Below are 15,059 nucleotides of genomic sequence, written 5' to 3'. Positions count from 1 at the left end.
CAATGTTTGTATGCCTTGAATCTCTCCATATTATCCGCCTTTCTTGCTGATGGGTTGAGGTTCAAGCCCATGGACACAAGGCGCCCTGAAGCAAGGACTCACACTTGTTCTCTCTATCTAAAGGACTCAGAAACAGGCACACCTGTCCAACAGCTGTGCCTTGTCACTTAGTCTGTTGGAGAGCTATGAGTTTTCCTTGGCCTGTGGATTTATGTGCTTTAAACAGAGGACACAATGACCAGAAGAGTTATCGCTAATGAGGGATAAAATTAAATTTTATAAGTAATATCTTTACCATCACACGTGTCATAGGAGCTGTAAAAGTGTCTCCTCCCAGACCTGCTCTGGAATCCATCCTCACAGGCACAGTGGGTGCTGTTGTAGCAGATGGCATGCTCAGGGCATTGAGGACAGAAGGCTGCAGGGAACACAAAGTGTCTTCATTTGCTCATTCATGTATTCAAGAGATATTCATTAAGTACCTCCAGTCTACCAGATGCTGTGATCAGAAGGCTGTCCTCCTGGGAATAGCTCTGTTGGTATCCTTTTCCCACCCAGCCCACTGCTGGGCACAGATACACCTGCCCAGGTGTCACTTCTGCCACCAACATCACTTCTGCCTGACGGCCCCTGAGTCCCAGAACTTGTATCCTGGGACCCCTGAGGGCTCTCTCTGGCCACCAGAGTCCCCTTTGTTCACCACCTGGCAAGGTGGCATTATTTTCCCTTTCAGGAGTAGGACCCTCCATCAGTGCCTGACAGGAGTCAGTCAACAAAAAAACTTGGTTTTATTAATGTGAAAGTAACCTATTAGCAAATAATGTGTGTTGGTGAGAATGTGGAGAGAATGGAACCTGTGCCATGCTGGGGGGATGTAAAGTGAGGCAGCCTCTACGGAAAACAGTTTGATTGTCCCTCAAGAAATCAAAATTTAGAATTACCAAATTACCATATGACCTAGCAATCACACTCCTGGGTATACGACCAAAGGAATTGAAAGCAGGGTCTGGAAGAGATGCTTGCACACTCCTGTTCAAAGCAGAAGCATTTATAGTAGCCTTAAGGGGGTCTCCAGATCCCAATCTCCTCTCCTCTGGCCTTTGGCTATGAGTACACACACCTCTAGAGTTCTTGGCTTCTGATCCTGACAGAGTCAGCATGACACCGAGACCTAGAATGGAGAGAGGAGGGGATAATTCAGATAGTGCTCCCAGGGCTGGGCTTGGCTGAAGGCTGGGAGAGTCAGGGGTGACTAACCCTAACCCTCTGCCCAGTCATGTGTATGACTTCCCTGTAGATTCTTCTGGGCAGGCTCTAATGCAGGGGTCATGGGAGGGGGTGACATGCTACTGAAGCAAGAGAGGCACATCTGCCAGCCATGGTGGGGCCCAGCTCCCCAAAGCTCAGCAGCTAATTCAGCTTTCCCACCTAGTCTGGCACCAAAGGTCATCTCTGCAATCTCCTTTCCATATTCCACAATTTGTCTTTATCAGTTCAGACCTCAAACCCCACACCATCCAAAAAAAGTATAGGTCTTTTTAAAATTTTCTAGTGGCCACATTTAAAAAAAAAAATAGCAAAGACAAATAGGTAAAATTAATTTCAATAATTTATTTTATCAAATAGATCTAAGATGGTATCATGCTAACATATAATTTATATAAAATAAATGCTTAATGAATTATTAACACCTCGTGTGTGTCTTAGTTCTTTGAAATCTGGTCTGGATTCAGCACCTCTCCATTTGCACTGGCCAGATTTCAAGTGCTCACTAGCTTCCCGTGGCTGGTGGCTATGGGATTGGATGGTACAGGTTTAACCTTTAGGACCTCGGGCTTACTCTCAGGTCAGAAGAAATCTGAGTAGTATAGACCATGAGAATCCTAGAAGCCCAAGAACTGTGGCAGATCTGAAAAGAAGAAAGGGTTGGGGTTTTTTGTTTGTTTTGTTTTTGAGACAGAATCTCATTCTATTGCCCCAAGTGGAGTGGGGTGCAGTGGCCTCATCATAGCTCAGTGCAACCCTCTCCTGTGTCAGTCTCCCAAGTAGCTGAACTACTACAGGCATATGCCACAACACCTTGCTAATTTTTTTCTATTTTGGGTAGAGATGAGGTCTCTCTGTTTCTCAGGATGGTCTCCAACCCCTGACCTCAAACAATCTTCCCACCTCAGCCTCCCAGAGTGCTAGGATTACAGGCCTGAGCCACTGCACCCAGATGGTAAAGATGTTTTAAATATAGCCCATTTCTGCTGCTACACTGTTAGATAGAAGCTTAATACTGAAGCTGAGAATGGACTCAGAGATGCAGAGAACTTTCCCACCTATTTCTTCCTGGGGTATCTAACACCAGTCTCTTGAGGCAGATAGTCTGGAAATGACCCTCCAAATGGCTGAACAATTTTTCTCTTACCCCTTTTGTTGCAAGCCCATTGTAGTGGAAGCCTTTGCTAAAACATGCAAGCATCTGATTTCACGGCCAGTATCAGCTCCCAAATGGTGAAACATAGCAAACAATATCCAGTTCATTGGACTTGCATTATGTACATGGTCCATTTGAGTTATCAAAGAAAGAGGCAAGCCCCTGGTCCTGCCAAGATGAAAGGATAGCTCCTGCCTCTTCCAGTATACTTACTGAGCTCAGTATCATGGGTACTGATAGGATAATTTCTGTCTTCTTTCGCACCTGTACAGGGGTTACCTCTCATTAATGCACCCTTCATTGGCTCTTCACACTTCCTTCTGTGACACCCCCCATCCCTGTACTTTCAGGGGTGCCCTCCACAGCAAACACTCACACACACACACACAAGTTCTTGCCTCAGTTCTGCTCTGGGGAGCTTCCCATCCCAGGAGACTCAGGAAGAGAGTTTCATACAAGACAAGCACACCCAGTTATGGCTGGAGAAAGAGCCTAACGTTGGGAGCAGACACAGCTGGGATAGCAGGGGACAAGAAGAGAAGGCAGGGGCGTTTGTTGTTTCACTCACCCGAGAGCAGTAGCCAGCACCTGCTTCCCATGGCACATGCACACCAGGAGCCACAGCCTGAGACTCTGCCTGATGCAGAGGCTGATGCTCATCCAAACACTAAACCCTGCCTTTTGTTTGAGCCAGTAATTCTGCTCTGTGTGACTATCTCAAGGAAAGCATCCTGCAAGAATGATCATAGCGGAGTTGGTTATAGGAAATAAGCTGATTACCAGCAAATGCTGAAAATAGATGCATCTCATGGAATAAATATTCTTCTGGAATTTAAAATCCTGTCCTACTATTACCAGCAAAATCCAGACTGCAGAAAATCCAGTGAACAAACTATCTTGTTTCCCCACCACCACCACCCAGTGTCTTGCGCTGCTACCTGACTAGAGTGCAGTGGTGTGATTTTATTACAGCTCATTGCAACCTCAAACTCCTGGGCAAAAGTGGTCCTCCCACTTCTGCTTACCAAAGTGCTAGGATTATAGCAGTGAGCCATTGCATCTGGCCTCTTTTTCTCTTTCACATTGCTGTTATGTATTTGATTTTATAAAAATGTTTTTAACTGACAAATAGTCATAAGTGACATATACTTACAGGGTACAATGTGATGTTTCTGAATATGATGACATTCTGCAGTGATTAAATCAAAGTAATTAGCATATTCATCACCTCACATAGTTTCAGTTTTTATGATAAGAATATTTAAAGTTTAGCAGTTTGAACATACGCTAATATTGTATTGTCATTAACTGTAGTCACCATCCTGTACCAGAGATCTCCATCTGTCCTATTTATTTATTTATTTGTTTGTTTTTTTACATATCTCTCTTTTTTATTTTATTTTATTTATTTTTTTTTTTTTTGTAGAGACAGAGTCTCACTGTACTGCCCATGGGTAGAGTGCCATGGCGTCACATAGCTCACAGCAACCTCCACTCTTAGGCTTACGGGATTCTCTTGCCTCAGCCTCCCGAGCAGCTGGGACTACAGGCGCCTGCCACAACGCCCGGCTATTTTTCTGTTGCAGTGTGGCCGGGGCTGGGTTTGAACCCGCCACCCTCGATATATGGGGCCGGCGTCCTACTCACTGAGCTACAGGAGCGGGATTCGCTGAAGATACAAGAAACCAGGTTACACTGTTTGCATTTGTTAGGTAAGTCCCTCTTACAATCGTGTCTTGACCCCAAAAGGTGTGTCACATACCAAGACCTCACCCCGCTCCCTCCTTCCCTTTCTCTGCTCTTCCTTTTCCCCACCCCTCCCTCCTTCTTTCTCTCTCTGCTCTCCCCTTCCCCACCCACACTGTGTCGTTAATTGTCATTAATTGTCATCATATCACAATTGAGTACATAGGATTCATGCTTCTCCATTCTTGTGATGCTTTGCTAAGAATAATGTGTTCCACTTCCATCCAGGTTAATACAAAGGATGTAAAGTCTCCATTTTTTTTAATGGCTGAATAGTATTTCATGGTGTACATATACCTGCAATCCCATTACGTGGCATCTACTCAGAAGGAAAAAAATCCTTTTATGATAAGGACACTTGCACTAGACTGTTTGCTGCAGCTCAGTTTACAATCACCAAAATGTGGAAACAGCCTAAATGCCCAGCTTTCCTATTTAGCTGAAACTCTGTACCCTTTGACAAACACCTTCCTAATTCCACCTCCCTAACTCTGCCCCATCCTCTGTTAGCCACTGTTCCTCTCTGTAGTCCTATGAATTCCACTTTTTACTTTGTCCAAAAGAAAAATGCAAGATGTTAAAAGTAACCAAACACATAAAAGAAGAACCTAGATTAAAGAGACAGACCATACCAACCAATAACTGAGCCCAAATCAAGCAAATAATTTTCAAGGTTGTAAGGCTGAACATTTCATGACATTAAGAAATTATTCTATGTTTTTCATAGACCTGATAATTCCCTTTCACCTTCCTCACCTGTCACTTTAAGTGGCTGCTCTGGAGGGTGTAAGATTATCTTAATGTTTATTAATTTGAATTATTTGTAGATCCTTAATACAAAGCATGTATTTTGTCTTTGATTCAAGCTTTTGTCTGAATCAAAATATGCAAATATCCTTTCCCAATGTGTAGGTTGTCTATTTTGTTTGGTTGTTGCCTTAGCTGTACAGAAGTTTTTCAGTTTCATTAAGTTCCATTTGTTTATTTTTGTTGTTGTGATTGCCACAGAAGTCTTCCTCATAAAGTCTTTGTGATGATCCTCATCACAAAGTCTCAAAACTGCAGATGCTGGCATGGATGTGGAGAGAAGGGAACACTTATACCCTGCTGGTGGAACTTCAAACTAATACAACCTTTTTGGAAGGAAGTATGGAGAATCCTCAAAGAACTCAAAATAGACCTCCCATTTGATCCTGCAATCCCATTTCTGGGCATCTACCCAGAAGAAAATAAAATCCTTTTACCACAGGGACATTTGCACTAGACTGTTTATTACAGTTCAATTTACAATCACCAAAATTTGAAAACAGCCTAAGTGCCCACCAACCCAGGAACGGATTAACAAGCTGTGGTATATGTATACCATGGAATAGTACTCAGCTACTAAAAAAGATGGAGACTTTACATCTTTTCTATTAACCTGGATGAAAGTGGAACACATTCTTCTTAGTAAAGCATCACAAGAGTGGAGAAACAAGAATCTTTTGATATGAAGACAATTAATGTCCTAGTACATGGTAGGGGTGGGACATGGGGAGAGGAGAGAAAGGGAAGGAGGAAGGGGTGGGGAGACAAAGGGTGTGGTACACCTTTTGGGAGAGGGACACAATTATAAGAGGATACTTATCTAACAAAAGCAGTTACTGTAACCTGGTTCTGTGTCCCTAACAATTAAAAAAAAGATTATCTTAATGTTACACCTTAAAGATAGTAAATAAACAAATAAATACTAAAGGATAGAAATATGTGTACTGGTATTTGTATAAATAGGGATATGGTAAGGAAAATGTTAGGAATAACACTATAGGATTGGAAATAAGGAAAAGCCTTCTATATACTATATAGAATATATACTATATTCTAAATGTGTATTTATCTATTTATATTTGTATGAAAGGCCAACTATCCTACTTTACAGAAAAAGGTTATAATTATATGTACAATTATATACATATGTGTGTATGTGCATACACAAAATCATACATACAAATGTTTAAAATATAAATGTACCTAGTGCATGTACATATCTCTTATGATACTGTATTTCTACAAAATATTTCTTTTTTCTTTTATTTATTTATTTATTATTTTTTATTAAATCATTGCTGTGTACATTGATATGATCATGGGGCATCATACACTAGTTTCATAGACCGTTTGACACACTTTCATCCCACTGGTCAACACAGCCTTCCCGGCATTCTCCCAGTTATTGTGCCAAGACATCTACATTCCACATCTTCCAAATTTCACATATACCCTTGTAAGATGCCCCGCAGGTGTAATCCCACCAATCCCCCTCCCTCCACCCACCTCCCCCCTCTCTCCCCTCCCTTTTCCCCTTCCCCTTATTCTTAGGTTATAACTGGGTCATAGCTTTCATGTGAAAGCCATAAATTAGTTTCATAATAGGGCTGAGTACATTGGGTACTTTTTCTTCCATTCTTGAGATACTTTACTAAGAAGAATATGTTCCAGCTTCATCCATGTAAACATGAAAGAGGTAAAGTCTCCATCTTTCTTTAAGGCTGCATAATATTCCATGGTGTGCATATACCACAGTTTATTAATCCATTCTTTGATCAATGGGCACATGGGCTTTTTCCATGACTTAGCAATTGTGAATTGGGCTGCAATTCCTCTACTAGGTATATACCCAGAAGACAAAAGATCACATTACAACAAAGATATTTGCAGCAGATGTTTTTTCTTTTTTTTTTTTTTGCAGTTTTTGGCGGGGCCAGGTGTGAACCTGCCACCTCCAGTATATGGGGCCAGCGCCCTACTCCTTTTAGCCACAGGTGCCATCCACTACATCATTCTTTTTAACAATTGAATACTATGCCATGCCTCGATTTTTTCATCTTCTTTTACTTAGCCAATCTATTGGGCATCTGGGATTTCCACAAACCATTCAAAAATAAAAATCATTGGACAAGATCCTTGCAGAAATTTTAAGTATTTCTGAAAGGATTTAATTCCTGGAAGGGAAATTGCTGGGTCCTGGGTTATGTATAATTTCTGCTGTCATAGGTGGCAACTCACTGCATTTTATAAAGGCGACACCAGTGTGTATTCCCAGTGGAGCATCTTGAATCAGTAAGAGATGCCTGGATGGATGGTTCTTTCGATTACACTTTGGTGTTGGTCCTAACCTTCTCTTTCTGAAGAGGAAAAGGGCAGCTGTTATTTCATTGAGAGAGAGAGAGACAACAAATACATATTTCCTTTCAGAATATGGTTAAGAGCTTTTCCTCTGTGCTTGCATGACCATTCATATGGTCCAGATTCACCAAGGAAGAGACATCCACCCTGGGCGTTGTCCTACTGGCAAGTGTGGAAAGCACCACATTGGCAGCTCTTCTGAATGGTTCAGCAAACATCAGTGAGACTATTCAGACAGAATACCTGGGTAGGACATTCCACTCATGGAAAGGTTGATTTTTGACTCTGGCAATGGGATTTTCATCACTCTCCCACCTTTTCCCCAAATATTTTAAAATCCTTATCTCCAAGCAGAGCAAGTCTAATCATAAAACATTTGCCATTCGTTGAGTGTTTGGCAGGAGCCAGGCACTGTGCTAAGAGTGTGTCATTAATTTATTTAACAAATATTTGTGCTGGGTTAAGGTATATAGTTATTTGCTGTGTTCAGGTATTTCCAACGCTCCCTGTTGGGAGCATGTAAGATTGGACTTCCTGGCTCTCTGGGATTAGGTGGGATTTTGTGACTAGTTCAGGCCAATAAATTAAGGAAGATGATACTTGCACATATGAAATGTTCTGGTACTTTCTTTTCCTCTGACATAGTGACTGTCAGGGTTTCAGATCTTGGCTGCTCCATCTGCCTGGGTTCCAGAGTAAGGAAAACACAGAGCATGGCCCTGAGGCAACAAATGATAAGCACAAAGCATTAATGAGCAACACATCCTTGTTATTTGCTAATCTATCAAGACTGGGGGTTGTTTGTTACTACCCCATGACTAATCCTTTCCTGACTGATACATGCTTGACAGGGGGCCACATGGAAATACTGGGTGCTATGGATCTTTTATGCTAACACCCCACTCCTGTTAGCAGTTCCTGCACCAGTCACATATACCTTGGAATTCCATCCTAAGAGGTGTCCAGAAGTCTAAGAGGTAGAAATAGAGTATTTGGTGGAATCCCACCAGAGTGAACACAACTGGCCTTACAATTTTTCTTTTTTTTTTTAAGAAAGAGTCTCACTCCCTTACTGTGACTGGAGTGCAGTGGTGTCATAAAAGCTCACTGGTCCTCAAACACCTGAGCTCGAGCAATCCCTTCTGTCTCAGCCACTCAAATAGCATTGCATCCAGGTCATTTTTCTACTTTTTTTGTACAGACATAGTCTCACTCATGCTCAGTTTGCTATGAACTCCTGACCTTAAGTGATTCTTCTGTCTAAGCATCCCAGACTGGTAGAATTCCAGGCATAATCCACCACAGCAGCCATAAATGAGGTTTTATTTGAAGAAATATTGGGGTGTGTTGGAGACTTTGGGCACAGGTATGGCTTTTTTTTTTTTTTGAAGTCACCACCGTATCAAATTTATTATTCCAATGGCACTGACACAGCTGGAGTTGCTCATGGTCACACCACACAGGACTCCCTGCCTTCTAGAAATTACCTACCTGCTGTTCCTTCCTCCTTTCTGGGGGAAAAAACCACTATGGGCCATTTGCCCAAATATACCTTTTAATGCATTCTTTTAAAAATTTTTGGACATCTGAGTTTCCCTCTAAAGAAATGGAAAAAAAACGTTGAGTGTCCCATCCCTCCTCCCTCTGCCCCACCGGCCAAATCAGTCCCTATAAAGAGGGCATTTCTGCTGCCCCCGCAATCTGGAAATAAATATCAAAAGAAACGGCATCAAGTGTTAACATTGAGCGATGGCCCCAGAACCTCTCAGGTGGAGCATCACTGTGTTGTGTCAGGTCAGTCTCGAGGTGTTGTCTGAGAATGAGGACGTGTTGCTATGGTCAAACTGAGTGTGGGTGCTGAGCCCATCCCACCAAAGTGGGGGGCGCTGCAGCAGGGGCAGCCTACAATTTGTCCAGAAAGTTGTCCAGGGCTGGGATGCCTTCCTTCAGGCCTTTGCGCTAACGGGTCTCTGCAACAACCTGGCTGGGGTGACTGGTCTGGTCAAAGGGGTCTCCGGGCAGGATCTGCCAGTGGTCAAACATGCACTGGGGGAAGGTCTGGCCACCTGTGTTGGACCTCAAGTCGGCAGTGAAGCCAAAGGACTCATTGAAGGGCAAAGAGGCTTTAACAATAAACATCGGTGTGCCAGCCACCTGGGACTCCTCGAAGACATGGCCCCGCTTCCTGTTCAGTACACCGTATATGCCACCAACCACTAGTTCTGGACATTGTATTTGCACAAGGTCAGCACACTGGCATACAGGCAGCGCCGGGCTGTGGGGGTGATCTGTTCACCCCCAAGGTGGATGGCATCCGTAAGCAATGTCACATCATGAACATCAAAGCGCACACCCTGTATGTTCTCTTCACACAATGCTCCCTCCTTGGTGGCCCACTGGAAGCCAGCCACCACGCTGTCCTTGATTTCATTGAGGTACTGCACGCCCTTGGTGATGTCAGTGAGAATGTTTGGGCCAGTGCCATCAGGCCCAAAGCACCAGATCTTGCGGGCCTCAGCCACATCCCACTCATACTTCTCAGCCAGGTACTGTGCCCGCTGCTTCAGCTCCTGGCAGGCAGACACCTCACCCTTGTGGATGTCCTCAGCCAGACCATCAGGGAAGGGGTGAGCTTTCATGTAGAGCTGGTCGTGCTTGTTGGGCGACTTAGAGAGGCAGAGCACCCTGGACACCTTACTAACTGTCTCATGATATGAGACAACTGGGTCAGATTTCATGATGGGGATGCAGGCGTGGTCCTCCTCCAGATCCTTCAGGCGGATTTCTAGGTGCAGCACCCAGGCGCCTGCAATAATATGCTCCCCAGAATCCTCAATGATGCACTGCACCTTGGCCAGGTGCTTTAGCCCCTCCACCAGCTTAGGCATGTCAGCTTGGTTCTTGGCTTCCATGGCAACCCTGACAACAGGGCTGACACTGAACTTCATCACCCTCATGTTGTGGGAATGCTCAAAGGTGGTGATGGTGCCTGTCTTCACCAGGAACTGGTCAACACCCACCAGGCCCACAATGTTCCCGCAAGGCACGTCTTCTATGGGTTCCACGTAGCAGCCTATCATCAGAATTGTTCTCTGGATGGGCTTCAGGTAGAGGTTCTCCTTCTTCTTGGGGGTATAGTTGGGCCCCATGATCCTGACCTTCAGGCGGGTAGACACCAGCCCCGAGAAGACATGTCCGAAGGCATAAAAGCTTTGTCAGAGGTTGGCACCATTTTGGAAATGTACATCATGAGGGGGCCTTTGGGGTCACAGTTTTTAATGCCCATGGCAGCCTCGTCATCTGGGGCCCCTCGTACAGAAGTTCACAGGGTACCTCTGGCTCATCACGGGGGAAGGCAGGTGGATGGTGATCATCTGAAACAGGGCATCCCCAGCAGGCAGCCAGCGGTGCATCACAGCCTTCAGCAGAGGTTTGCCTTCTTTGTCCTTATCTTCACTGTCCAACTTGATGTCCAATTTTTCAATCAGTTTTGCTGTCTCCTCTTTCTTGAAATTCATGATTGCATGAATCACCTTGAAGATGGGATCTAAGATGAGCTGACAGAACTTCCGTGGAAGCTTCTTTCCGTCAGGGCTGGTGGCTGACTTGCTGAATTTGCCATTGGCTGGGTCAAAGTACTGGTCACCCCACAGCTTCTTTATCATGTCCTCCACTTTATTGGCCTGCTCAGCTGGCCCAAGCTGGCCCTCACCATTGGCTGCCAACTTGGTCACTTACATCTCTGCAAACTGCTTCAGGGTGAAGGCCCAACCATGGAGGCCAGACCCAAAACCCACGGTGCCAAGGACAGGGTCAATCATGATGTTGCCCATGGGGCTGCTCTTGTCCTCCCAGTAGGTGGAGATGATGACATTCATGTTCTCCACTACACGCTGAAAGTTCTGGTAGAGCTCCTCAGGCTCCAGCTGCAGCTCAAGCAGAGCACGGTCCATCTTGTTCATCATCAGTACAGGCTTGATGTGCTCAGCAATGGCTTGCCTCAGCACCGTCTCTGTCTGCACACACACGCCTGACACACAGTCCACCACCACCAAGGCACCATCGGTGACTCAGAGGGCAGCTGTCACCTCTGAGGAAAAGTCTACATGCCCAGGAGAGTCAATGAGGTTGATGAGGAAACCAGAGCCATCCTTGCTCTGCTTAATGAAGTTCAAGTCATTTTCAGAAAGCTCATAGAAAAGGGAGATAGCAGTTGACTTGATGGTGATGCAACACTCCTGCTCATCCTTCTGGGTGTCAGTGAATCGTGTTTCCCCAGCCCAGGCCGATGCAATGATACCTGCCTTGCACACAAGGGAGTCTGTCAGCATGGACTTGCCATGATCCACGTGGGCAATGACAGACATGTTATGGATGTTGGCCTTCTTGCCCATGATGGCCTGGATCTGGTCTACCGTGAAATTCACTGGGCCCGAGCTCTGGTAAGGAAAGGCGCCCCCGGAATCCGAAACGGGGCAGGGCGAAAAGGGCAGCACGCAGACTTGGCGGCGGCCGCTTCCCGATCCCGGACTCAGCCGCCGCCGTGTATACGCTTTATCTGGTCTGCTCCAGCGTCCCAGGGTAGGCAGCGCCAGCCTCGCAGAGGACCCGCCGCAGTTCCCAGGTATGGCATTATTTGATTAATATTGTGAGAAGATACTTTTTGTTCCATTATCTATTTTATTTTCATGAAGAGTCAGTGGGACAGGTCTTGTGGTTATCGCCATGTTAAAGAAAGAGATGGGAGGGGTGGGATTACACCTGCGGTGCATCTTACAAGCATATATGTGAATGTAAATGTATTAGCACAATAGCTAAGAAAATGCCAGGAAGGCTATGTTAAAATAAATAAATTTAAAAAAAAAGTGTGATGAAAATGTGTCAAACGGTCTATGAAACCAGGGTATGGTGCCCCATGATCACATTAATGTACACAGCTATGATTTAATAAAAAAAAGAGATGTGAGGCTCAGAGAGGTTAGTCATTGCTCATATTTTCACAGCTGGTGAGTGGCAGAGCTGGGTCTCCTGATTATGGCCACATGACTGCACATGTGAGCACCATGTGAGCGCCTGTCTGCCACACTACACTTGCCCCAGCCCCTTTCTGTCTCCTTAGAAAATGGATTTAAATTTGGAGTATCCAGAAAATGATGACTCTGCTGCTCTCCACCACTCTTGACTTCCATCTAGTCTTTCCCTGATGCACCCTAAGGTGTGAGTCCCTTCTGTTCTGCTTCACTTGCAGCTATGTAGGGATACCTCTCTTAGACGGAAGCCAGACTCAGGACCCACTTTCCAGGTGACCTCATACAAACTCTCCCTTTCTCTATTTAGATATGGAGAGCAAAGTTATCAATGATGAATCCACTGAAAAGAATGTAGTCTTTAACCTGAATGCCAAAGGGGATGACATGAAGATTGAGTGTTCCACAATTGCAGAATCGGGATCCACAGGTACTGACCCACTTCCTGGAATCCAGTTGAGGGTACCTTCCACCAGCAAATATTTACTGATCACCTTCCAGATGCCAGGCCCAGCACAGGTGGTTGAGAATCAATCATGTGGAGGCAGAAAGGGTCTATTCCCTCACTAGTCATTTTTTTATATTGAAAATGAAAAATACTTAAAAAACAAAATACACATTTAAAAGATCTTTAAAATACATTTTTACTTTATTTTATTTTATCATTAAGTCATATACACATAGATCATGAATACATTCATGCATATGTGGGGTACAATGTGTTGATTTTTTTTTAATACAACCTGACATGGTTACATTAAACCAATCAACATAGCTTTTGTCTCATTTACTTGATTATTGTATTAAGACATTTATGTTCTACACTTGACAGATTTGACTTGTACCCTTGCAATATTCTCCATAGGTGTGGTCCCGCCTTTTACCCTCACTCTATCAAACCACCCCTCCCCTCCCTTCCCACTCCATTTGTTGAAATTATAATATCCTACTTATATTAATACATTAACAAAATTAATATAATCTGCTTTTTAAAGCAGGTTAAAATTACATATAGGGCTTCTAATGTATTTCTATTAGACAGAACTAATCTGTATCAGGGGTTGGCAAACTTTCTGCAGCAGACTTGTTAAAATATTTTAGGTGTTGTAATCAGTACAGTCTCTGTCACAACCCCTAACTCCACCATTCCAGTGCAAAAGCATTTGGAGACACTGTCTATATGAACAGGCATGGGCAGATTGCAATAAAACTTTATTTACAAAAAGCAGGGGATGGCCAGATTGGCCCATAGTTTGACTCACCCTGATCTATGTACATGATTAACATTGTGCTCAATGCTTCAGTGTAAAAGCACAGGGTGCAATGTGGAAGAAATATGTAGCTAAATTCTGAGGAATAAGACAAAGCAGGAGAGAGTGTTCTAGGCAGGATGACCTACGGCTCTGCTTTGAGAAAAAGCTTGGAGTGTTCATGAAACTAGGGGTAAGTAGGGTGAGGCTGGAACACTGTGAATGGAAGACAATTGAGGCCATTGAACTCCAGGCTGTTATGTGGTATGTTTGGGCTTTCTCCTGAGGGCACAGAAGGGATGTTATGATGATGTCAGAAGATGATCTCATTATGTCTTCCAGATAGAAGTCTGTTTAGAAATGAGCCCTCTGCCTTCTATGTAACCCTTCTTTGGAGGGATGAAACTGAGGGTGGACGAGGATGTGTGGGGAGCCAGTGGTGCAGGAAAAAGGTGTTTGGTTGCTTTTATCATTTTTGTACTTGTTTCACTTTTTGAGACAAAGTCTCACTCTAACACCCAGGCTAAGGGGCAAAAACTCACATCATAGCTCACAGCAACATCATAGCTCACAGGACATCATAGCTCACAGCAACATCAAACCCCTGGACTCAAGTGATCCTCCTGCCTTAGTCTCCCTAATGGCTGGGGACATAGGTGCATATCAACATGCCAGGTTCACAAATTCAATTTTAATTTTATTTATTTTTTTTAATTTGCATCCTTTTTAAAATTAAATCTTTTGTACATAGATCATAAATACATTTATGCCATTTTCAGTGTGTTGATTCTTTGTACAAATTGTAGTGCTTACATCATACTAATCAACATAGCTTTCACCTCATTTACCCAATTATAGCATTAGCACATTTGTGTTCTACACATGATAGATCCAACTTGTACTTGCAATGTGCTCCATAGGTGTGATCCCCTACTATCCCTGCCATCCCATTCCCTTCTCTGTCCCTCCCCTTCCCTCCTTCATCTTAGGCTAAAGTTGCATTTCATTTTTCATATGCAATATGAGTGATTATAAATTGGTTAAACAGTAGTACTGAGTACATTGGATACTTTTTTTTTCCCATTCCTGAGATACTTTACTAGGAAGAATAATTTCCAGCTCCATCCATGTAAATATAAAAGGGGTAAAGTCTCCATTTTTTTACTGCTGTATAGTATTCCCTGGTATACATATATCACAATTTATTAGTCCATTCATGGGTTGATGGGCACTTGGACTTCTTCCATGGCTTGGCAATTATGAATTGAGCTTCAATGAACAATCTAGTGCAAATATCTTTATTGCCAAATGATTTTTGGTCCTTTGGATATACACCTAGAAGAGAAATTGCAGGATAAAACTGCAGGTCTACATTTAGATCCCTGAGTGCTCTCCAAACTTCCTTCCAAAAGGAACGTACTAGCTTGCATTCCCACCGGCAGTGCAGAA

The 15,059-nt window shown here is 43.8% G+C and overlaps 1 protein-coding gene and 1 pseudogene across 2 annotated transcripts in view; both read right to left on the bottom strand.

The window, feature by feature from the left end:
- LOC128580968 (adhesion G protein-coupled receptor E4-like) overlaps positions 1-3,021 on the bottom strand; it is a 150,981-nt gene extending 147,960 nt beyond the window's left edge. The window contains 3 exon segments of the mRNA XM_053583432.1: positions 296-418; positions 1,121-1,171; positions 2,991-3,021. Coding sequence (XP_053439407.1) covers positions 296-418; positions 1,121-1,171; positions 2,991-3,021 — 205 coding nt within the window.
- A 5,685-nt stretch (positions 3,022-8,706) lies between these two features.
- LOC128580967 (elongation factor 2-like) overlaps positions 8,707-15,059 on the bottom strand; it is a 120,711-nt pseudogene continuing 114,358 nt past the window's right edge. The window contains exon 2 of the transcript XR_008378760.1: positions 8,707-11,929. The product of XR_008378760.1 is annotated as an elongation factor 2-like (transcript). The remainder of the gene's footprint in view (positions 11,930-15,059) is intronic.

Source organism: Nycticebus coucang, chromosome 3, assembly GCF_027406575.1.
Source record: "Nycticebus coucang isolate mNycCou1 chromosome 3, mNycCou1.pri, whole genome shotgun sequence".
In the NCBI taxonomy this organism is placed as follows: domain Eukaryota; kingdom Metazoa; phylum Chordata; class Mammalia; order Primates; family Lorisidae; genus Nycticebus; species Nycticebus coucang.
This window is presented reverse-complemented; position numbering and strand designations above follow the sequence as displayed.